Source organism: Artemia sp. Qi Xiang Cuo, chromosome 15 (assembly GCF_049724085.1).
Source record: "Artemia sp. Qi Xiang Cuo chromosome 15, ASM4972408v1, whole genome shotgun sequence".
Classification (NCBI taxonomy): Eukaryota; Metazoa; Arthropoda; class Branchiopoda; order Anostraca; family Artemiidae; genus Artemia; species Artemia sp. Qi Xiang Cuo.
The window spans coordinates 4188246-4213002 of record NC_142808.1 but is presented as its reverse complement, the minus strand read 5'-3'; the positions used below and the strand labels follow the sequence as shown (position 1 = coordinate 4213002).

The 24757-nt window shown below is 33.5% G+C and overlaps 1 protein-coding gene across 1 annotated transcript in view; it reads right to left on the bottom strand.

Moving 5' to 3' along the window:
- Nucleotides 1-24757, bottom strand: part of LOC148943246 (reelin-like) — a 292228-nt gene that overhangs the window by 79773 nt on the left and 187698 nt on the right. Inside the window, exons 17-19 of the mRNA XM_089101783.1 lie at nucleotides 23064-23295; nucleotides 18565-18697; nucleotides 2400-2507 (exon numbers count right to left, since the gene is read on the bottom strand). Of these exons, the coding sequence (XP_088957909.1) occupies nucleotides 2400-2507; nucleotides 18565-18697; nucleotides 23064-23295 (473 nt within the window). The remainder of the gene's footprint in view (nucleotides 1-2399; nucleotides 2508-18564; nucleotides 18698-23063; nucleotides 23296-24757) is intronic.

Sequence of the window (24757 nt, the reverse complement as noted above, 5' to 3'; positions counted from 1 at the left end):
GACATATCAGAAATGCTGCAGGAACGGTTGATGGTATTAAGTTTAAACTTTCAGCGTTTATTGAAGGGGATGTTGAAGAAACCAAAAGTGCTATGTGCACACTGCTAGTATAGCTACTACAACTAGTTCTGCTACGCAAGCTAAGAGTATTAAAGTGAAGCTCTTACGGAATATTTAGGCGGATGTTGAACTAAATCAAAACAAACTATGGGCATGTTGATTTTCAAAAAGGTGACGAAGCAATATCTCAAGAACGGCTTACAGTATTAACTTAGACCTTTAAGTGTAGGTCGTAACGGATTTTGAACTAACCAGAAAGTACTATATGTACACTATTCATACTACTGCTACAGTTACTGTAACTCTTGACACTATGTGTACTAAGATGACACTTTTAGAGAACGTTTAGGAGGATTTTCCGTCAAACAAAAAAAATAAATAATACTAAATGCATGCACGTCTTCAAAAGGACATGCAAGCAATATCATAGGCATTGGCGGTCTATAATAGCTAGTAATATCATTAAAGCTTTTGAAGGAGCTAATTCGATTCAAAGTTAAAAGTTCTAGTGCCCCTTTGAAGAGTAAATAGAGATTGGAGGGCAAACAGTCCTTCTTCGAAGCCCATTCATTTTCCAAACACATCCAGTCATGAATTTGAGACAACAATTTTGTTGAGCATAGTAGAACGGTCCAGCAGCTATGTCTCTATGGATATTGGGCATGTAAATTTCCCTCAATTATGGAATTGACCGATTATGCTTTAAAACCAAATATTGTTTTAAAACTAAATCAAAAGGCACTGTGTTTATGGTTGCCATAAGACGCCTCAACAATATCTCTAGAACGACTGGAGCATGAAGTTGAAACTTTCAGGCCGACTACTACTACTACTTCTGCACTTACAATTTCAATAAATGAAAAGACTGGAAGTACATGCAGGCTGTCAAAGAGCATTGATACAATGTTTTGAGATTGTGTTAAGTTTTATTTTTCAATTCAATTTGAGGAGGTATAAAATTAAATTAAACAATAATATTTGTAGCCAGATTAAAAAGTGTTGAAAAAGTTTCTCCAACATACAAATATCAATCCAATCCATAGATTCTTATAGAAAAAAACGAAAAGATATAAATATTTTTTTCATGAATAAAACTGTGTCAATAAAAAACAAACAGAATTTAATTTTAAAAATTTGTTCCACAAATGAAGTTTTTCAAAGAAAAGTAAAGAGCTCCATTAAGTCGAAAATGAGCAGAAATAAAGTCAAATAATCTTTCACGCTTTAAACTACCACAAATCACTATTTAAAAATAAATGAAACCCAAAACAAACAAGAATTCAATAAATTACCGTAGTCAAACACAAAATAAACAAAAATTAACATACGTACGGCTGACAACCCCCATGCTTTTTCAAGACCAGAACATAATTTGCACTTTACTGAAAGCAAAACACATTTTAAATGTTTTCATTTTTCTACTTTAACAAATAAAAATTATCAAAACTTTAAGGAATAAACATCTATTTATGTAAATCAAACTGACAATCCACGGTCATTTTTTTTCTGGAAAAGGTTATTTAAATTGACTGAGTAAAGGGCTTACAATCGTGGTAGGAATAGAACTGCTAGCAGTATCCAAGTTAGTCATGGTAGGATTAGAAGAAGTAGCCAATATTATGGTAGAAATTATTGCGGCAAGAAGATTTATGGAAAGAGTATTGCCACAAATTAGAAGCTGCTTGATTAGATTAACAGTAATAGTAATATTACTTTTAATTTTAGCAGAGCTATTGGTGACTATAGCAGGAGTAGTAATAGCAGTGGTTATAGTAACTAAACAAATAGTAGTCATGATATGAAATAATACCAGTGGTCAAAATAAGGAAAACCTCCAGTATAAACACTAGTATTTGAGCACAGAGCTATGGTAAGAGTAGTTGTGGCAGGAGAAATAGCAGCAGAGGCAGCACCAATAACAGCATTAGTTGTCAAGTGAGCCAAGGTAGTCGTAGTAGCAGTAGAAACAGTTTTGGTAGTGTTTATCATAGTATAACTACTACCACAACTACTAGTAGTCATCTTAGGAATAATTTTGTTGCAGTTAGATGTTCTAGTGGTAGTAGTGTCGAGAGTAGTTGTGATAGAACTAGTCACTGTAGAAATAGTCGAGTAAAGACGGTATATAGAAGAAGATTTACTCGTATGCTACGGAAATGTTGATAGTACTAGCAGTAGCATAAATAACTGCAGTCGTCATGCTTGAAGTTTTGTCGAAAGAGTAGCCGTGATAAGAGTAGTCATAGTATTATCACGGCTTGAGGCGTCCTCCGCTTTTCTCAATTTCCTCACTACCTCACGTCGTTTCAAGCATGAGATTTGCCTGAAAATAACCTTACCAAAACAGTGTGTATGAGAGTCACAACCAGTGCTCAATTCAAATTGCAAAATTGTATTTTCGTTTACATTGAAATCTTTGGTCACCGCATGTCTGTTTTTACTGCCACCTGTAAAAAGAATGAGTACATTAATTCACCCAGATATATAAGAGAGGTATTTGTTAAACTATAATGAGATTACTTTACATTAGCTTTATGCCTGCTTAATAAGTATTTTCTATTTGTTGGGGCTCTGGCATATTATTTCCCCCTAGAAAATTCCCCTCAAAGATTTTTCCCCGCAGAAAATCACCTCCGGGAAATTACCCTGGTGGAAAATTCCCCCCAGGCAAATTCTGCTTAAAATTCCTAACTGAAAAGTTCTTGACAGAAAGTTTACCTGGTTATCGAAAAAGAGGGGAACGCCCTTCCCTCCCCCGAAAAATGATCTGAATGAAAATCAAACTATTCAATTCAGAATAGTAGAGAACCCGACTGTGAGTAGGGAGGCAGGTATTACTCCGAACGGGACATAATTTATGCATGTTTTTATGGTTTTCTCACTGAGGATGTTTTTTCATAGTTTTTCTCACTTTGATGTTTTTTCATGGTTTTTCTCGCTGTTGATGGATGTATACATAAGTTCAATAACAATTGCTGGATGTTTCTTCGATGGTTATGAGTGTTGGTTAATTTATTTGTTGTTTTCTTGGATGTCAACATAAGTTCAACAACAACTTGTATGTAGACATCTGGTTATTGGATGTTTCTTCGATGGTTATGAGTGTTGGTCAATTTATTTGTTGTGTTCTTGGATGTCAACATTAGTCCAACAACTTGGATGTAGACATCTGGTTATTGGATGTTTGTTTGATGGTTATGAGTGTTGGTCAATTTATTTGTTATTTTCTTGGATGTCAAAATAAGTTCACGACAACAATTACTGGTGTAGACATCTGGATGTTTCTTGGATGGTTATGTGTGTTGGTCAATTTATTTGTTGTTTTCTTGGATGTCACCATAACTTCACATCAACAATTGCTGGATTATTGATCCGCTAGAGGGGAAGTTGTTTTCTGAGAAATTGTTTTACATAATCTGACGGGGAATTATCGATCAACGAAGGGGAATTAAGAAACAATATGGCTTCTTTGGTCTTTTGGTCTTAGGGATAAATAGTCTTTAGTGACAGAGATAAATTAATATTCGATTTTTAAATATGGCTTCTCTGGTCTTTAGGCTTAGTGATAAATTCAGGAATTAATATTCTATCGAAGCCATAATAGTGTAAGTAGGAACACCTTAGATATTTTTCCAATCATTCATGACAGATTGAATATATTTTACGCAGGAAATGGTTTCCTGGGAATTTCAAATGTGACAGCGCAGGGATGCCAAAACAAAGGAACACACAGAAATTACTTTTAAGGGATTATTTGGGCCAAACAGTTTGAGACATTTTAGAAGATGATTTGGGCGAAACAGTTTGAGATATTTTATAAGATGATTTGGGCGAAAGAGTTTGAGTAGTTTAGTTTAGATATTGGAGTTTTAGTTTTGAGTCTTACCTTAAAGTTTTAGTTAGAGGTATAGTTTAGTTTAGTTTTAATTCTGAGTTTTAGGTTGGAGTCTTAGCTTAGAGTTTTTGTTAGATTTATAGTTTAGATTAGTTTTAGTTAGGAGCTTTAGTTTAGATCACTAGTTGTGTTTTATTTAAGAGTTTTTGTTTAGAGTCTTAGCTTAAAGTTTTAGTTAGAGTTTATAGTTATAGTTTAGAGTCTTAGCTTAGAGTTTTAATTATATTTATAATTTACTTTAGTTTTAGTTGAGAATTTAGAGTTTTAGTTTAGAGTCTTAGCTTAGAGTTTTTGTTAGAGTTATAGTTTAGTTTAGTTTAGATATTGGAGTTTTAGTTTTGAGTCTTACATTAGAGTTTTAGTTAGAGGTATAGTTTAGTTTAGTTTTAAATCCGAGGTTTATTTTGGAGTCTTAACTTAGAGTTTTAGAGTTATAGTTTAGTTTAGTTTAGTTAAGAGTTTTAGTTTAGAGTTGTAGTTTCGTTTTAGTAAAAAAATTTAGTTTAGGGTTGTAGTTTAGTTTTAGTTAAGAGTTTTAGTTTAGAGTCTTAGCTTAGAGTTTTAGTTAGAGTTGAGGTTTAGTTTAATTTTAGTTAAGAGTTTTAGTTTAGACTTTGGAGTTTTAGTTTAGAGTTTAGAGTTTTATTTAGAGTTATAGTTCAGTTTAATTTTTGTTAAGAGCTTTACTTCAGAGTTAAAGTTTAGTTTTAGTTAAGATTTTTAATTTAGAGTTTCAGTTTGGTATTATCTTACAATTTTAGTTAGAGTTATAGTAGTTAATAGTTTTAGTTTAGAGTTTAGAGTTTTAATTTAGAGTCTTAGCTTAGAGTTTTAGTTAGAGTTATAGTTTAGTTTAGTTTTAGTTAAGAGTTTTTGTTTAGAGTTTAGAGTCTTAGCTTAGAGTTTTAGTTAGAATTTAGAGTTTTAGTTTGGAGTCTTAGCTTAGAGTTTTAGTTAGAGTTATAGTTTAGTTTAATTTTTGTTATGAGTTTTAGTTTAGAGTTATAGTTTAGTTTTAGTTGAGAGTTTTAGTTTAGAGTTTCATTTTGGTATTAGCTTACAGTTTTAGATAGAGTTATAGTAGTTAAGAATTTTAGTTTAGAGTTTTAGTTTAGAGTCTTCGCTTAGAGTCTAACTTGAAACTCTAGACTCTGACCTACAACTAAACTAAACTATAACTCTAACTAAAACTGTAAGCTAATATCAAACTAAAACTCTAAACTAGGGAGGGGGGCTCTTTTGGGGACCGGGGGCCTTTGGGGGCCTGGAGGGCCTTTTGGGGCCCAGGGAGCCTTTCGGGGCCTGGGGGGTATTTGGGGGCCTGGAGGCCCTTTGGGGGCCCGTGGAGCCTTTGGGGGCCCGGGGGGTCCTTTGGGGTTGGGGTAGGAGACCTTATAACACTATTCAAATGATAGTTTTGTATTATACCGAACGAAGTCAAGCACCACTCTAATAAAAAAAATAATATGTATCTCTTAATAGGAGTTAGCATTCCCTCAGATGGTTTACCATTTTCGTTTCTACTTTCAAATTTATCTTGTCTCACGGAGAAATTGTGTCAATCAGTTATCTTTTCCTGTCTGTATTTTCGACTCTCGGAAAAGAATATTCCAATATTGAAATTTTCCTATCTGATGAAGTCACCTTGTTATTATAGTATTCCAACCGGATGTTGACATTCAAGAAAATAATTTCCTTATCTGATTATGTCACCTTGTTATCATAGTATTCCAACCGGATGTTGACATCCAAGAAACATCCAGCAATTGTTGATGTGAACTTATGTTGACATCCAAGAAAACAACAGACAAATTGACCTTGAAAGAGGTGTCATTGACCCGTTAGACTCGATTATAGATGGCAGCAATTGTTGTCGTGAACTTTTGTTAACATCCAAGAAAACAACAAATAAATTGACCAACACACATAACCTTCAAACAACCATCAACAAACAGACGTCTACATCCAAGTTGATGTTGACATCCAAGAAAACAACAAATAAATTGATTAGCACACATAAACCATCAAACAATAACCAGATGCCAAAATCCATCAATTGTTGATATGAACTTATGTTGACATCCAAGAAAACAACAAATAAATTGACCAACACACATAACCATCAAACAATCATCCAATAACCAGATGTCTACATCCAAGTTGTTGTTGGCCTTATGTTGACATCCAAGAAAAAAACAAATAAATTGACCAACACTCATAACCATCCAAGAAACATCCAGCAATTATTTTTGGACTTATGTCTATATCCATCAACAGTGAGAAAAACCATGAAAAAAATCAAAGAGAGAAAAACCATGAAAAAACATCAAAGTGAGAAACCATGAAAAAACAACCTCAGTGAGAAAAACCATACAAACATGCATAAATTATGTCCCGTTCGGAGTAATACCTGACTCCCTACTATTTTGGATTTTTCATGCTTGCATCTTAAAAAATGCGGAATTTTGAGTTTTTTCCAAGAAGAAATATTACAGATGTGTGTTTACTTGTTTGGTTTTCTTGTTTTTTTTTGTTTTTATTTCTTAGGGTTAATCATATCGAGTCCCTAGAAGATACGAATAGGACCCAGGAATTAATATCTCATTCCCCTGTATTTAGATTGAGCATTAATAAGGATGCCGCGGGGTTCATACTGAACAAAAACAATCCTGATAGAAAATTTTATATAATTTTTTCTTTCCCAGGAATCATTTTGGTATATGCCTTTTTTATTGGTGGTAGGGGGGAGTTAATAGCGTTCCCTTCCTGTGACAAACTTCGCCTTTTTAGCATTAACATATATGCCAACCCCAAGTTGGAAAGGGTGAGGTAAGGCATCATGAGTCTCAACAGGAAATTTTTGTGGGTAGGGGAGAGAAGTTCTATCATAACCTTTGTTTTCAAAGATTGAAAAACACCTTAAAGGTACTTCACACGGAAAAACCTTCTGATGCACGCTAAGTAGACAACATCCAATACTTTTTCTGAACAGGGTTGTTGACTTAAAAAAAACATCCTTCACTTAATCTTTTGCTGGCTTATTTGGAATAACAAGTTGTTTTTTTCAATTTTTTATTTTCTTGGTTCTGACTTAGAGTCATACTGCATAGTATTTCAATTGATTTAAAAAAAATGTACCTCTTAAAGATGATTGAGACGAAAAAACGTTCTGATTTAGGCCAAGTGGACGCGTTAGCAATTGCAAGGGGTGAATTGATATCAAGTACTATAGTTTTCTGCATCAGACAAAGTCCACGGGAAGAAATCACTCGTATTTCATAGTCCCTAACAAGGCTTGTTATCTCCGTGCACTTCTATCATAGGGACATCCTTCTACAATTTTCACAAATTTCATTCTTTCATATTATTTTCTTTAACCTCCACCTTATCCGTCTATGATAACTCAACTCTCCAAGGCACAAATAAAGAATTTAAAGAAATCAAAATGTAAGAATTAATAGTATAGGATATTGTAAAGTGCATATACTACCTATATTTAAAATACAAATTGAATGTTCCAAAACTCCGTCTTTTCTTCATGATTTTTGTTGTCATACTTTTCCTTTACCTGCTTAATTTTGCATGGGGAAGGTGTTTTCCAGGGGGAATTTCCCATGAGGAATTTCCCATGGCAGAAATTTTACGAGAGAAAAATTTTATGCTCAGCAAAGGAGGGGGAGGGTAATTTCCGTGAAGAATATGAGTAGTGATAGGTCAATCTATTCAAGCGCACAGTCCCCCACCATACAAGTGCACAGTCCCACCATATAGCTACAATGATAAGTAGCGGACAGTACTCCCGCCATAAAAGCAGACAGTACAATGACTGGATTCAACCTACCATGAAAATTCGTGCTGTTCACGAAACCATGGTTTTGGAGTTAAATAACATGTTTCTGTTAAAAGTCGTGAGTGTTTTCATGGTATGGTGATTCGTTTCCTGGTATGATGTTATGAAATTCTTTCTGTAGATTAATTTGTTAGGTGTGGTTGTTTTATGTTTAACCTTGAACACGGGTATAAAAACTTTGTCGATGAGTTATTTTCTCAGTTCAAAATTGGCGTTTGAAATACAATGATGCATTCTAACAAAAGGAATATTGATGAAAGCTACACGCAAGAAGTAAGTTATTCTTTTATATTTTTAGTGGGTAAACAAATTAATTCTAATAAAATTTATCGGGCGGTTTATAAAGACCCCATTATAGTTAACGAATTGTTAATTATTTTTGAACCTGGATCTCCAGAGGTCGGTAAAGAGCAATATCAAAACAAGGAAAAAGTATGTAAACACTGCATTTAAATGGTTTGCGAGTTTAGTACATGAGGTAAATCATACCTATTTTTTATTCCGGCCCAAAGTTCCCCCCCCCACTATGCCATAGTCGTCCACTCCCCACTCCGCACCCCCCTCCCTCCAGCCCCCCTCCCTCAAACCCCCCCCCCCCACCCCCACCCCATCTTTTTTATTTACATCTCTTAGAATGTCATGAAACACACTTAAAACACAAAAAATTCATATTTAATATTTTCCAACTTCAAAATTGGAATGATATAGATATGTTTGTCACAACTTTTACTATTACAAAAATAATGTTTGTATTGACCACTGTTTTCCTTTTTTTCTGACAGTTTTTTTTAACTTTTTTTCAACTTTTTTTTACATCTCTAATCATATCAGAAAAATAGAATGACACTTTTAAGTTGTACATATAAAAATTGTTTTTATTTATACTACTGATGAGGAGTGGTTGTTCTCTCTCATTATTTTTTGATAAAAACCAACTTTTTTTTTATAATTGTAAATCATATCAGAAAAAATATAAAGACACTTATTAAACACTTTTAGAAACATATTTTTGTGCATACTCATACTTATATTGATGAGGACTGATGGTTCTCATTCAATATTTTTTCATGAAAAACAAACTGATATTTTTTTTTCAGGATTGGAAAGTGTGTAAACATGATAAAGTCATCGTTGCGTTGAATGCTAACAAAGAGATATATTTGAACTATGAAACAAGTAGTAGTGGAAATCTTATTGGGAATGTATGCGTGCATTGTCATGACAGTAAGGAATTAAATTTCTTTACAGTACCAAAAAAATTCTATTGTACAAATGGTGGATATGCGAGAGTGAGATATCCAGAGATGATCAGCACTCAAAGAGAATGTCAACATAATAATAATAGTTGATGAAGAGGGGTATCTTCTTGCTAGTGCTTCTGATAACATGCTACCTGTTAATACATCCTATTGTCATCTTTCCGGTATTACCATTTTAAAGAAGACAAGAAAAAGACAGGCATACTCCTGCACTAATGTCATTCATCATATCTTGTCTACGTGCCAAAATTGTTATCTGTGTAAAAATAATGTGATAATAGACAATGAAATCACAAGTAAAATAAAAAGGGCATTTGCGACAGTATCATCAATGAATATAAAGATGAATTGATGGAAATTTCTTTTGCACAAGGAGTCAATGGGTGAAATATTCCAGAGAAACCTTCTGCTTTTACTGGAGGCTATGAGATTTGTGAGCGATACATAGGATCAAGAAGCTATATTCAAAACTAGATTAATATTCATCTGCAATCACCATGATATACCTCTCAACCATTACTGTCACAAGAAGAACACACCGCTCTTGAATAAGAGGATGTTAGACCAAGAACATTTTTATTCATAGATATTAATAAGGTGTAATATACTATGTGTTATTATTGGAATAAAAAAAAATTCCTTTACAACAAGTTGTTGTTTCGTTTATTTGTTGGGGGCACTTTTTTTTAGACACTGGAACGCATTTTTTCTTAACGTCATTATATTGATATCTTTGATTTAAGAAATAAAATGGAATGTGTATGCTCGTCATTATTTTTTTCTTATCAAGTAGAACAGGATATTTTTTGTGTGCTAGTTTCCTAGCAGTTTCATGAGGAGAAAAATCTGTTTAAATGTTTCACGAAGAGAAAAAACAACATGAACTTTGAAACATCAAGAGAATGTAATAGTGACAAGGTAAACATCGACAAAAGACTACTGAAATATACCAACTTTTACATTTCAATGAAAAAAAAATCCAAAATGAACTTTGATATATCAAGAGAGTTTAACTGTGACAAGGTAAACCATGACAGAACACTACTGAAATATTCCAACTCTTACATTTCAACGAAAAACAAAATCCAAAATGAACTTTGAAACATTTTCAGAATGCAAGAGTGACAAGGTAATCCACGACAAAACACTACTGAAATATTCCAATACTTACATTTCAACGAAAAAAAAAATCCTAAATGAACTTTGAAAGATTTTCAGAATGTAACATTGACAAGGTAATCCACGACAAAACACTACTGAAATATTCCAACTCTTACATTTCAACGATAAGAATACAAAATGAACTTTGAAACATCAAGAGAGTTTAACAGTGACAAGGTAAACCATGACAAAACACTAATGAAATATTCCAACTCTTACATTTCAATAAAAAACATCCAAAATAAACTTTGAAACATCTTAAGAATGAAACAGAAACAAGGTAAACCATGATAAAACACTATTGAAATATTCCAACTCTTACATTTCAATGAAAAAATCCAAAATGAATTTTGAAATATCTTCAGAATGTAACAGTGACATGTTAAACCACGACAAAACACTACTGAAATATTCCAACTCTGACATTTCAACAAAAAAAAAATCAAAAAATGAACATTGAAACATCAAGAGAATGTAACAGTGACAAGGTAAACCACGACAAAACACTTCTGAAATATTCCAACTCTTACATTTCAACGAATTTTTTTTTTAAATGAAACATCTTCAGAATGTAACACAAACACACACACAAAAAAAAAAAAAAACACACAAAAAAAAACAAAACAAAAAAAAAAAACAAAAAAAAACACAAAAACAAAAACACAAAAACACAAAAAAACACAAGCACAAACACACACAAACAAACAAACACAGACACGAACACACACACACACACACACACACACACAAACACACACACAAAAACACACACACACACACACAAACACACACACACAGACACACACACACACACAAACACACACACACACACAAACACACAAACACACAAAACAAACACACAAAAACAAACACACACACACAAACACACACACACAAACACACAAACACACAACTGAAATAATCCAACTCTTACACTTCAACAAAAAAAAATCGAAAATGAACTTTGAAACATCAAGAGAATGTAACAGTGACAAGGTAAACAACGACAAAACACTAATGAAATATTCCAACTCTTGCATTTCAACGAAAAAAAATCCAAAATGAACTTTGAAACATTTTCAGAATGTAACAGTGACAAGGTAATCCACGACAAATCACTACTGAAATATTCCAACTCTTACAATTCAACGATAAAAATACAAAATGAACTTTGAAACATCAAGACAGTTTAACAGTGACAAGGTAAAACAAGACAGAACCTCACTGAAATATTCCAACTCTTACATTTCAATGAAAAACATCCAAAATGAACTTTGAAACATCTTAAGAATGAAACAGAAACAAGGTAAACCATGAAGAAAAACTGTTGATCTATTCCAACTCTTGCATTTCAACGAAAAAAAATCAAAAATGAAATTTGAAATATCTTCAGAATGTAACAGTGACATGGTAAACCATGACAAAATACTACTGAAATATTCCAACTCTTATATTTCAACGAAAAAAGTCCAAAAGGAACTTTGAAACATTTTCAGAATGTAACAGAGACATGGTAAATCACGACAAAACATTACTGAAATATACCAACTCTTACATTTCAAGGAAGAAAAAAATCCAAAATGAACTTTGAAACATCTTCAGAATGTAACAGTGACAAGGTAAACCATGACAAAACACTACTGAAATAATCCAACTCTTACAGTTCAACAAAAATATCAAAAATGAACTTTGAAACATCAAGAGAATGTAACAGTGACAAGGTAAACCAGGACAAAACACTACTGAAATATTCCAACTTTGAAATTTCAACTAAAAAAAAAATAATCCAAAATGAACTTTGAAACCACAAGAGAATGTAACAATGGCAACGTAAACCACGACAAAACACTACTGAAATATTCTAAATCTTACATTTCAATGAAATAAATCTAAAATGAACTTTTAAACATCTTCAGAATGTCACACACAAACACACATACACACACAAACACACACACACAGACACACACACACAAATACACACAAACAAACACACACAAACACACAAACACTCACACACAAAAAAGCACACACACATACAAACACATACACACACACACAAAAAGAAAAACACACACACACAAACACACACACAAAAACAAACAAACACACAAACAAACACACACACAAAAACACACACACAAACACACACACACACACACACACACACACACAAACAAACAAACACCAACACAAACAAACAATTACACAAACACAAACACACAAAAACACAAACACACACACACACACACACACAGACACACACACAAACACACACAAACACACACACACACACCTACACACACAAACACACACACAAACACACAAACACAAAGACACAACTGAAATAATCCAACTCTTACACTTCAACAAAAAAAAATCAAAAAATGAACTTTGAAAAATCAAAAGAATGTAACAGTGACAAGGTAAACCACGACAAAACACTACTGAAATATTCCAACTCTGACATTTCAACGAAAAAAAAAAATCAAAAAATGAGCTTTTAAACATCAAGAGAATGTAAAAGTGACAAGGTAAACCAAGACGAAACACTACTGAAATATTCCAACTCTTACATTTCAACGAAAAAATAATCTAAAATGAAACATCTTCAGAATGTGATACACAAACACAAACGCACACACACAAAAGCACAAACACACATAAACACAAACACACAAACACAAACCACACACACAAACACCTACACACACACAAACACCTACAAACACATAAACACACACACACAAACAGACAAACACAGACACACAAACACAAACTCGCACACACACAAACACACACACACACAAATGTACAATCTTCACGAAGAGAAAAAACAACATGCAACCAGTTTCACGGAAATAAAACTTTAGTAATCCACAAGTAAATTAACATGCAACAAGTTTCACGAAAAAAAATAAAAAGAGTGTGCAACCGGGTGCCTGCAGCCAACCTACAATACCACCCTTTTTTCAAATAACTGCATTCAAGTTAGGTTCAATTAGGTTCACTTGGCGTGGCGCGTCACGCCAAGTGAATGTAAAAAAAGTTGGGGGTTGGGGGGGGGGGTGGAGGGAGGGGGTTGGAGGGAGGGTGTTTGAAGGAGGGGGTTTGAGGGAGGGGGTTGGAGGGAGGGGGTTGGTGGAGCTGGGGTTTGAAGACTGTGGCGTAGTGGGGGGGGGGAGAACTTTGGGCCGGAATAAAAAATAGGTATGATTTACCTCATGTACTAAGCTCGCAAGCCATTTAAATGCAATGTTTACATACTTTTTTCTTGTTTTGATATTGCTCTTTACCGACCTCTCGAGATCCAGGTTCAAAAATATTTAACAATTCGTTAACTATAATGGGGTCTGTATAAACCACCCGATAAATTTAATTAGAATTAATTTCTTTACCCACTACGAATATAAAAGAATAACTTACTTCTTGCGTGTAGCTTTCATCAATATTCCTTTTGTTAGAATGCATTATTGTATTTCAAATGCCAATTTTGAACTGATAAAATAACTCATCGACAAAGTTTTTATACCCGTTTTCAAGGTTAAACATAAAACAACCACACCTAACAAATCAACCTACAGAAAGAATTTCATAACATCATACCAGGAAACGAATCACCATACCATGAAAACGCTCACGAGACTTAACAGAAATATGTTATTTAACTCCAAAACCCCGGTTTCGTGAACAGCACGAATGTCCATGGTAGGCTGAATCTAGTCATTGTACTGTCTGCTTTTATTGCGGGAGTACTGTCCGCTAATTATCATTATAGCTATATGGTGGGACTGTGCGCTTGTATGGTGGGGGGACTTTGTGTTTGAATAGATTGACCTATCACTACTAATATGCCTTGCAACGTTGAACTTCCTTTTATATTTTTGAGGATTCAGAAATTCCTTGCATGATTTTCGAGTTGAGGTACAAACTGGGTATACATTAGTCCTGTTGTTTTACTCATCTTTGTGCTAAGATGTTACATCTTTTGACAAAGATTGATTAAAAGTGAAATGTTTGCAATAATATCTTGCATATTATGGCATTTTATTTTGCCAAGGTCTTTCATCATTCTGCTCTGATCATCGGTCTAAGAACAACGATGAGTATATCATCAAAGTTCTCTCATCATTCTTCTATGTGGCAGATAATGGTGTCTTTCACAATTTTTGCTAACATCAGTGAGCTGTAAGATCTTAGAACAAAGATGAACAAAAGAACGGATATCTTTGCAGAAAGATATGAGATTTTAGAGCAAAAGAACGGCCCTATTATCTTTACCTCTCCCTCTCTCTCTTTTTCTCTCTCTTTTGCTATCTCGCTATCTTACTCTCTCAGTATCAATCTCTTCCCTTTCTCTTTTTGTCTTCCTTACCGTCATTGAATCTCTCTAGTTAACTTATTACTCGATATACGTCACCAGCCATTTTTGCTGTTTTTATAGTACTTAAATTACTGAGGAACTAAAAACTAATAATTCTTTAACATATGAGCCGATACCAAGTAACATCATCATTCTAAAAATAATGGAGAATATAAATTCACAGCACCAATCTGTCTACCCTAGTTTTATTATTTAACAGGAGGATTCAAATAATTGTTAGACGTTTTTAATGATTGAACATGTTGTCCAAAAATAAAAATTCAACCAAAAAATTTGTAAAAACGAGGATACATAAACATTTTTTTACATAAACAAAAATGTTTAATTTTGTACCTAGCTTACAAAACTACAGTAAGAAGACCTATAAATAGTTCCAACTTAAATTTTTATATGCAAAAACACTATTTTGCTTAAAAACGTGAAAGATTTGTTTATTAAATTCCAAACGGTATATCGTTGACTTTAAACGTCAAAAAATTCTAAATTACATATTCAAAAGTCCCATAGAAAGTAGCAATCAAACAGTTCGTGGTAACGAACTGTTAGTAAGGAGCGACCCTGCTCAATGGTAACCGAAACTCTAAGAAACGGAATTTTGATACCAATAAATACATCAAAAGAATCATATTTTAATTTTGATTTCAAATATATAAGTTTCATCGAGTTTAATCTTACCTATCAAAAGTTACGCACCTGAGAAAATTTGGCTGCTTTTCGAAAAAAGGGGGAAAGACCCCCTAAAAGTTATAGAACCTTAATGAAAATCACACCATATTCAGCGTATCAGAGAACCCTACTGTAGTGGTTTCAAGCTCCTATCTACAAAAAGGTGGAATTTTCCATTTTTTGCCAGAAGAAAGATCACGGATGCGTGTTTATTTGTTGTTTTTTGTTTTTTTTCATTTCCCCAGGGGTGATTGTAACGACCCAGTGGTCCTAGAATATCGTAGGAGGGCTCATTAAAAGTTCTAGTGCCCTTTTGAAGTGACCAAAAGAATGGAGGGCAACTAGGCCCCCTCCCACGCTCATTTTTTTCCTAATGTTCCCCGATCAAAGTTTTGAGATAACCAATTTGTTCAGCATGGTAAGAAATGTAACAACTATGTCTTTTGGGGTGATCTAATAACTTGAATCCCCCAGAGGGAGGGCTGAATATTATGAGCTTTACCCAATGGTTACCTCCAGGTATTGGCCGTTCGGACCTGGCTCAGTGGTAACTATAACTGTAGAAAACGGTATTTTGACACCAATAGATACATCAAAAGAATCGGATTTTAATGCTGATTTAACACATATAAGTTTCATCAAAGTTTAGTTTTACCAATTAAAAGTTAAGTGCCTGAAAATATAGGGCTGATGTTCATAAAAAGGGGAAAAGACCCCCTAAACATTATAGAACCTTAATGAAAATCCCACCATCATATTCCGCGTATCAGAAAACTCTACTGTAGAAGTTTCAAGCTCCTATATACAAAAATGTGGAATTTTGCATTTTTTGCCAGAAGACTGATCACGGGTGCGTCTTTATTTGTTTTTTGTTGTTTTTTTTCCAGGGGTGATCGTATTGACCCAGTGGTCCTAGAATATCGTGGGAAGGCTCATTGGAATGGAAATTAAAAGTTCTAGTGCCCTTTTGAAGTGACCAAAAAAAATGGAGGGCAACTAGGCCCCCTCCCACACTCATTTTTTTCCCAAAGTCACCTGATCAAAATTTTGAGATAGCCATTTCGTTCAGCATGTTCGAAAATATTATAAGTATGTCTTTTAGGATGACTTAATCCCTCGAAGTTCCCGGGAGGAGGGCTGAAAGTTATGAACTTTACCCAATGTTAACATATAGTATTGGTTATTGGGAAGTATTCAGTACAGACGTTTTCAGGGGAGATTTTTCATGGTAGTGGGTGGGGGGGGGGGGGGGTTATGTGGGAGGATCTTTCCATGAAGGAAGTTTTCATGGGGAAAGGGACATTTCTAAGAAGGGGACGCCGGACTTCCCAGCATTATTTAAAAAAAGATCAGAAATTAAATATAAAAAAACAAGTTTTTCAACTGCAACAGCAGAAACATCAAAACTTTAAACGAACAGAAAATATTACATATATGATTGGGTTCACCCCCTAATCAATACCTCACTCTTTAAGCCCGAGATTTTTTAGTACTTTCATAAGAGCTATTTATTCTAATTAACGGCCTTTGTGTGGTCAGTTTTAAAGAATTGGAACAAAATTCGAACTTTCGCTTAAAGAGCAAGGTATTGACTAGGAGGCGAACCCCCTAATATACGTATTAAATATATATAAATATAAAAGGTCATTACTTAAATTAATTCGTAAGTTACGTATATTTATTACTAATAAAAACGTTCGTAAATAAAATGAAACAAGTTTCGAAAAAGCCATTCAACCAAATAAAAGTAAATTAATATGAAATTTTTGTTTTAATTATTCATGTACTATGTGCCAAGATCAAAACCTGCGTTTATTCCAAAACGTTCAAAAATTAAATAAAAAAAAAGTTTTTTTGACTGAAAGTAAGGAGCGACATCAAAACCTAAAACGAACAGAAATTATTCCATATATGAAAGGGGCTGTCCCCTCTTCAACGCCTTGCTCTTTACGCTAAAGTTTGACTTTCTCACAACTCTATTTTTTTAAAAAAATAAAAAACTTTAACGTAAAGAGCAAGCCGTTGAGGAAGGGACAGCCCCTTTCATATACGGAATAATTTCTGTTTGTTTTAAGTTTTAATGTCGCTCCTTACTTTTAGTTAAAAAAACTTGTTTTTTTTTATTTAATAACGGCAAAAAGATTCCTAGTGTTATCGTCACTTGAAATATTAGTATCTTTTTTCCCCTATTTTTGAATCATGCAAGAAGCAGGCATAAAGGAAACCCTAGACGGTCAATCATTTAGATGAAAAGCTTCCGTCAATTGATTGATTCAATCATGATTGACTGTCTAGAAGCCTTTTTGACGCTTGAGTCAAGCGTTGACGGTGATTGAGAGAAAGTTTGAATGACTCAATATTTTTGACCAAAAGTAGTATGTTAGATCAGCTTTTGTCGAGATTGAAGGGTTGATTGAAGGGTCGATTGAAGGTTGACTGAAGCAAATGTCGATTGACAGAAACTTTTGATCAGCATAATTAACCGTCAAGGACCTCCTTTAAAATAACTATACTTGAGCTTTATGGTACACTAGAACCGTGACCCTAATTTTAGTTATAACTAATTTTAGTTATAACGAATTAGAATACAACTAAATGGTTTAATTAAATGTAATTAATTAATTACATTCATTGAGTAGAAATATTTTTGACGAACAAATAACGAACAATTAAGCGTTCAAATGAGGATAAGTCCATTTATTTAGACAGTGAAAACACGTACAAAAGTCTATATATTTCGATCACATATACAGCGACCGTCATCAGTAGAAATACTAGAGTATTAAAATTGAAACTAACATATTTATACAAACAAAATAATTAACTTTCGGGTTATTCATAAAAAAATGAACTTCTGGGCTATTCACTAGACTTTTTTTTTAGAGAGAGTTGAATGACAAAGTTCATTCGAAGTCTCTACGCAAATTTTCTTCTTTAATCTTGCCTAAATCTACAATTAATTTCGAATGAAGGTAGCAAAGCCTTCTGTGTCTTCTAAGAAAGCTTTGCCACCTTTATTGGAAATTTATTTTACATCTAGGCCAGATTAAAGAAGAAAATTTAAATCAAGACTTTGAATGAACTTTGTCATTGAACTCTCTCTGAAAAAAAGTCTAGTGAATAACCTAGGAAGTAACCTGGAAGAGATGAAGTATTTCTACTGATGACGGTCCCTAAAAATGGGATCGAAATATCTAGACTTTTGTATATGTTTTCACTGTCTAAATAAATGAATTAATCCCCATTTTATCGCTTATCTCTTTGTTAAATTGAAATTAAAGCAACAAACCTATAAAATTCCATCCACTTATATCACTTTGACAAATCCTTGAATACTTTGCACCAGCAATACTGATAAGGCTGTCATTTCTATCATCAAAATTAAGCCATGGGATCAATCCTGGCTCTTCTTGAATAAAAATCTGTAATAGGACCATTACGATTACTAAAATGAAATTAAACTAGTTAGATCGGTGACTAAAAAAAGGATATAAATTACAAACTCAAGAGATAAAAAGATCATTTTTTCCGGATTAGGTAGAGTTAAAGGGTATTCAATGATTTTAAAATTTATAATGATCAAAATTAGTCCTAAAATGAACAAAAACAAAAATATTTACAGTTACACCACAGTTTTGGTATTTATAGAGTTATGTACGTTTTATCTTTTCTATGGAATAGTTTTGGGAAACACCAAGTGTTCTAGATTTCTCCTTTGCTCCTCATTCGCACGTGCGCAATGACGAACTTTTAGCGATGGCTGGTATGCATTCGGTGGTAATGTAAGAAACCTCAATAGTTCACTCCGCTGACCACATATGTTTGCAGTGCCACTATGTGTCACATTTCTGAAATAAATGTGCATGACCGTATGTATACCTAGGCTGTGTATTTCACCTAAACACCATATCCCTGGGAAAATTGTCAACATCCATTCAATAGGCTGTTACCAGAGTGAGGATCAGAAGGAAAATGTAGGCCAAAAATAAATGTAGAAATGATTTCCAAACGAAAAGGATTTTCAAAAGTAAAATGCAGGAAAAGAATCAAAGTTAGAGATTGTACCCTGACGACCTGTTCCCTGTGGACAGCTTAAAATAGTTTTAACTAATTGTCCAAGAAGTGTGAATGTGTCAGAAATGATCATTAGATGTGACAGAAACAATATAGGCAAGGTATTCCCACCCTTTCATCCGATCTTTTCAAGCTTTTAGCCTTCTAATTAAATAAATGTTTTATTGTATCTATAGTATTTTATCTTTTATGGCATTTGTATCTACTCTTCATTGGCTCTTAAAAGGTGTCAAACGCAAAATTATGTGTTTCAACTAAGGCGTTTGATTTCAACTAAAGTTCATGTTTAAGGATTATAAAGTCAGTATTTAAATTTATGTCACAGCTATGTTTAGTCTTCCAACTATAAATTTTACGGACTTCTGAGTTTCCTTCTTACTAGGTAAATATTGGAACAGGATAGTTACAAATAAAAAAAATAAAACAAAATATTTTTTGAAAGGCTTAACGAATCAAGGCGAAACTTCCGGGGAATCATGAAAGCGAGGTTTAACTGACCAAAAGGCAATATGCACATGCTACTACCGCTATTAATACTGCTGCTACTACTGCTACTACTACTACTGATACAAAACTGACACTGCAATTACTTCTACTACCACTGAAACTATTGTGGCAATAGTCCTGTTAAGGCTAAGTCTATAAAGGTAAACTTTGAAAGAATGTTGATGGCAAACTCACACTAACAAAAGACACTATGCGCATTTCGATTGTCAAAATAGCGTATCTTAGGAAGTTATTTGTATATTAAGTTGGAGCTCTCAGAGAATACTTAAAGGGGAAGATCAATTGACCAAAAGGCAATATATGCGCACTACTACTAATACTACTGCTACTACAATGTTTAGTACTTTTGCTACTACTATTACTGTTGCTCCAGCTACTACTTCTATAGCACTACTTTTAAGGTTAATAACATTAAGATAAAAATTTCAAGAAGAATATGAATATACAGGTTATCAAAAGAGCAAATCGCCTGCTGTGAAATAGAAGAAGAAGAAGAAACCGACAATATCATAACAATGGCGAATTTCATTAAGTTGAGTAGTTATACTACTGCTTTGACTACTATTACAACTATACCTAAGGGTATAAAGGTGAAATTTTCAGAGAAAATTTCTGCAAATTTCTTTGGGACGGATTAAATCCTGACATACGTATGCAGATTGTCAAAAGGGCATATCAGCAATATCATAGGGACAGTTTCGTGTGTGAAATTAAAACTTGCAACGCTTGTAGTGGGGGATGTTGAACTAACTAAAAGACAATATTTGCATTATAATATTATTGCTTCTACTCCTACAACAACTACTACTACTATTATTATTATTATTATTATTATTACTACTACTACTACTACTACTACTAAAGCTGAGACTGATATTATTAACTCTAATCTTACTGCTACTACTATAACTACTGGTGCTATTACTACTACTAATAAACCTAAGGGTATTAAGGGGAAAATTATGGGCAATATTGTAACTACAAATGAAATAAAATAAATCAAAACACACTAAGCTTACGCAGGTTGTCAAAAAGACGTATCAGCAATGCTTCAGGACCGGTCATGCTAAGCTAAAAATTTCATCGTGTTTTCGAGGGGATGTTGAAAAAAGGTAGACTACTAATTAATGCTAGTACTGCTACTACAATTATTGCTGCTACAAAAGCAAAGGGTATTAAGGTGAAGCTTTCAAGGAATATTTAGGTGGATGCTGAACTAAATAAAAACGAAGTGAAAAATTGTCAATAGGGTGACAAAGCAATATCATAATAACGGCTTACCTTTTTAAGTTAAACCTTTCAGGGTATGTTGTGACAGATTTTAAACTAGCCAGAAGAAACGATGTGTATATTTTTGATACTACTTCTACGGTGCAATTAGATTTTGATTCAACGTTTGGGGGAGTTTCAATTAAACGAAAAAACTATACCAGTGCAAATATTAAAAGGGCATATAAGCAATATCATGGGCAGTTCTGCTCTATCAGGGTTAGTAATATCATTTATATTTCAAACGAGCTAATTTGATTGGAAATTCAAAGTTCTAGTATCCTTTTTAAGAGTCAAAAAGTGACTATAGGGCAGACAGTCCTCTTATTTAGCTCCTAATTTTCCAAACACTTCAAAATCAAAGTTTAAAATAGCCATTTTGTTCAACGTAGCTGAACGGTCTTGCTATTGTATCTCTAGGGCTATTGCGTTGGTCAACCCGCCACAGTTATGCAATTTCCCCACCATGTTTAAAACTTATTGTTGTCTTGAGATTGAATAAAAAAAGTACTGTGTGTATGCTTATTGCCAATAAGACATCTCAGCAGTATCCCAAGAACGACCAAAGGTTTTATGATGAAGGTATTATGTTCAAACTTCAGGGGCTTGTTCTATTACTACTTTTGCTCTTAAACTTTAAATAAATTAAAAGAATTTAAGTGTATCCAAGCTGTCCAAGAGCATAGATAGATATTGTTTTGCAAATAATATTAAGTTTTTGTTTAGGTCAACTAGAGGAGGTATAAAACTAAATTAAACACTACTATTTGTGTCCAAATTTCTAAAATGATATAAGCTATTAAAAATTGTTGAAAGTTTTTTCTCTAGCATACAAATAGTAGTCCAAACTACCAACTCTTGAAGAAAAATCGAAAAGATTTAAACTATTGTTTCTTCTTCCCTGAAAATACTATTTCAATATAAAACGAACGGAAATTAATCAAAATAAGTTTTTCAAAGAAAATTAAAAAACTCCATTAAACTAAAAATGAGTAAAAATAAAATCGAATAATCTACCAAGCGTAAAATTACCACAGACCTGCATCGATAAATAAATGTAAAACAAAACAAACAAAAATTAAAATAAATAACCGAGTCAAACCCAAAACGAGCAGAAATTAACATGAGTAGGGCTCAAAACCCTTATGCCTTCTCAAGACCAGAACATAATTTGTATCTTACTGATAAAAAATGAATTTTAAAGGTTTTCACTTTTATAGCTTTAGTAAATCAAATACTATTAACATTTTAAGGAATAAATATAAACATATGTATAGTGCACTGACAATGCACACATTTGTATTTTTTCAGTAAAGTACAAATTATGTTCTGGCCTTGAGAAGGTATAGGGGTTTTGAGCCCTACTCGTGTTAATTTCTGCTCGTTTTGGGTTTGAATCGGTTATTTATTGTAATTTCTTTCCGTTTTGGGTTTCATTTATTTATCAATGCAGATTTGTGGTAATTTTCCGTTCGGTAGATTATTTTATTTTTGCTCATTTTGGGTTTAATGGAGTTCTTTACTTTTCTTTGAAAATTCTTATTTTGTAGAAAAGGTGTTTTAAGTTATTAAAAAAAAAACAATGCTCGTTTTGTGTCGAATCCGTTATTTAACATTTTGGCTATTATGTTTTATGTTTTAAAATGTGAATATTGTGGTTCTCGGCATCCAGAACTGGATTGAGAGTTTTTTAATTATGCGAGATTTATTTCTTTTTGTTCTGTGGGTAAACCCAATGAATAACAGATTGATAGATTAAACTTATGAAACCAGATTAACCAGCTTTATTAATTATTTAGACATAAAAAAGTTAAAATTTCAAAGATCTGCTTGGCCAAGAGAAATGTTAAAACAGAGAGAAAAACGAAAAGTGTCTTTGTCACAAGATCATTTTTGCAAATGATGCCTCTGTGTAGCTGAATTAAATTAGTCTATTACCTCGTCGAGTGCCCAAGATCCAGTAACACCCATCTGAACCCATCTGAGAAGGACATTATTCCTCTTTGCAGGAATAGGAATATCTATTATCACCCTCTCAAAATATGGTTGACTGCTTTCAATTATTTTTAGTGTGTTCCATTTAACACCACCATTGACAGAATACTGCACAGCAACTCGAGGATTAGAATCCGAATGGCTGCATTTCGTATTTATCATAAACTGTAAGAACCTGAAAGAAACATTTCATAAATAAAACAATTCTGTTTTTCTCATTATATTTTTTTATTTCTTCATATTATATATTTCAATATTTTATTGATGATTCCAAATATATATGATGCATCAAATTTGGTGTTACCAATCAAAATTTACGAGCCAGAGGAAAATTACAACATTGAATTCAGCGTATCAAAGAGCCTACTGTAAAAGTTTCAAGCTCCTATGTACAAAAATGTGGAATTTTGTGGTTTTTGCCAGAATAAAGGTCACGGATGCGTGTTTTTTTTCAGGGGTAATTGTGTCGAAGTAATAGCCCTAGAAGATTGGGGTAGGGTGCATGTGAACGAAAATTAAAAGTTCTAGTTCCCTTTTTAATAACCAAAAAGATTGGAGCGCAACAAGCCCCCTCAAACAACCCATTTTTTTCCTAGGCTATCTAACCAAAATTTTGAGATAGTCATTTTGTTCAGCATATTTAAAAGATCCAATAAGTATGTATTCAGGGGTAACCTGACCTCCCATAGTGTATGTGGAGAGGCTAGTAAATAATAAAATTTGCCCGTTATTTTCGTCAAGTATTTGTTATTGGGAAGTATAATGACATTTTTTCCGGGAAGATATGTTTGGTATGAATTTCCGTAGGTAGAATTTTCCATAGGGAGGAAAATATTCGAGTGTGAGCTTTAGAGCGGAAATTTTACATTCGGTGGATTTGACAGAGTCCATATACAGTATTTTTTCTTTATTAGTCTTAATTTCTCTTTGCAAACTCAATTTTGCGTTTGAAGATAGTCCTGGGGATTACCCAGGGGCTAATTTCAGCATGTTTGGATTTCTGGGAAAAAATTTCCACGGAAGAGGGGATTTCTGGAGTGATAGAAAAACATTAGAAATTATAGTCTTTTTCAATGGAATTATGCTAACGAGAATTGTGTAGTCTGAATCGTCCACAAGATAGGAGCGGGGAAATTTTTCATGGATGGTGAGCCTGATCTACTGGCATTATTTGTTAAACGATCAGAAATTGACGATATAGCGTTGCCTAAAGTGGAGGCCATAAGACTTCAAGGTATTGTTGTTTGTTTTTCCTAGAGGCACTTCATATGGAAGAGGTGGTTTTATAAACTTGGGAAGAGGCTCATTAGAATGGATACTGGAAGTTCTAGTGCCCTTTTTAAGAGTTAAAAGTGATCGGAGGGCAACCAGCCCCCAAGCCTTTTTTTCCCAAATGCATCTGACCAAAATTTGAGATAGTCATTTGGTCCAAAATAGTTCAAAGATCATATAACAAAACTTCGAGGTTGACACAAACCGCCAAAGCCTGGGGTAAGTGTTGTAAGTTATGCACCGGAGGCATATAATGTTTTTATGTAAGCGGTGGTCCCATAAGCTTCAGAGGAGGCGTATTTGATTGCAAATTGAAAGTTCTAGCTCCCTTTTTAAGATTTAAAAAGTGGTCGGATGGCATCTAT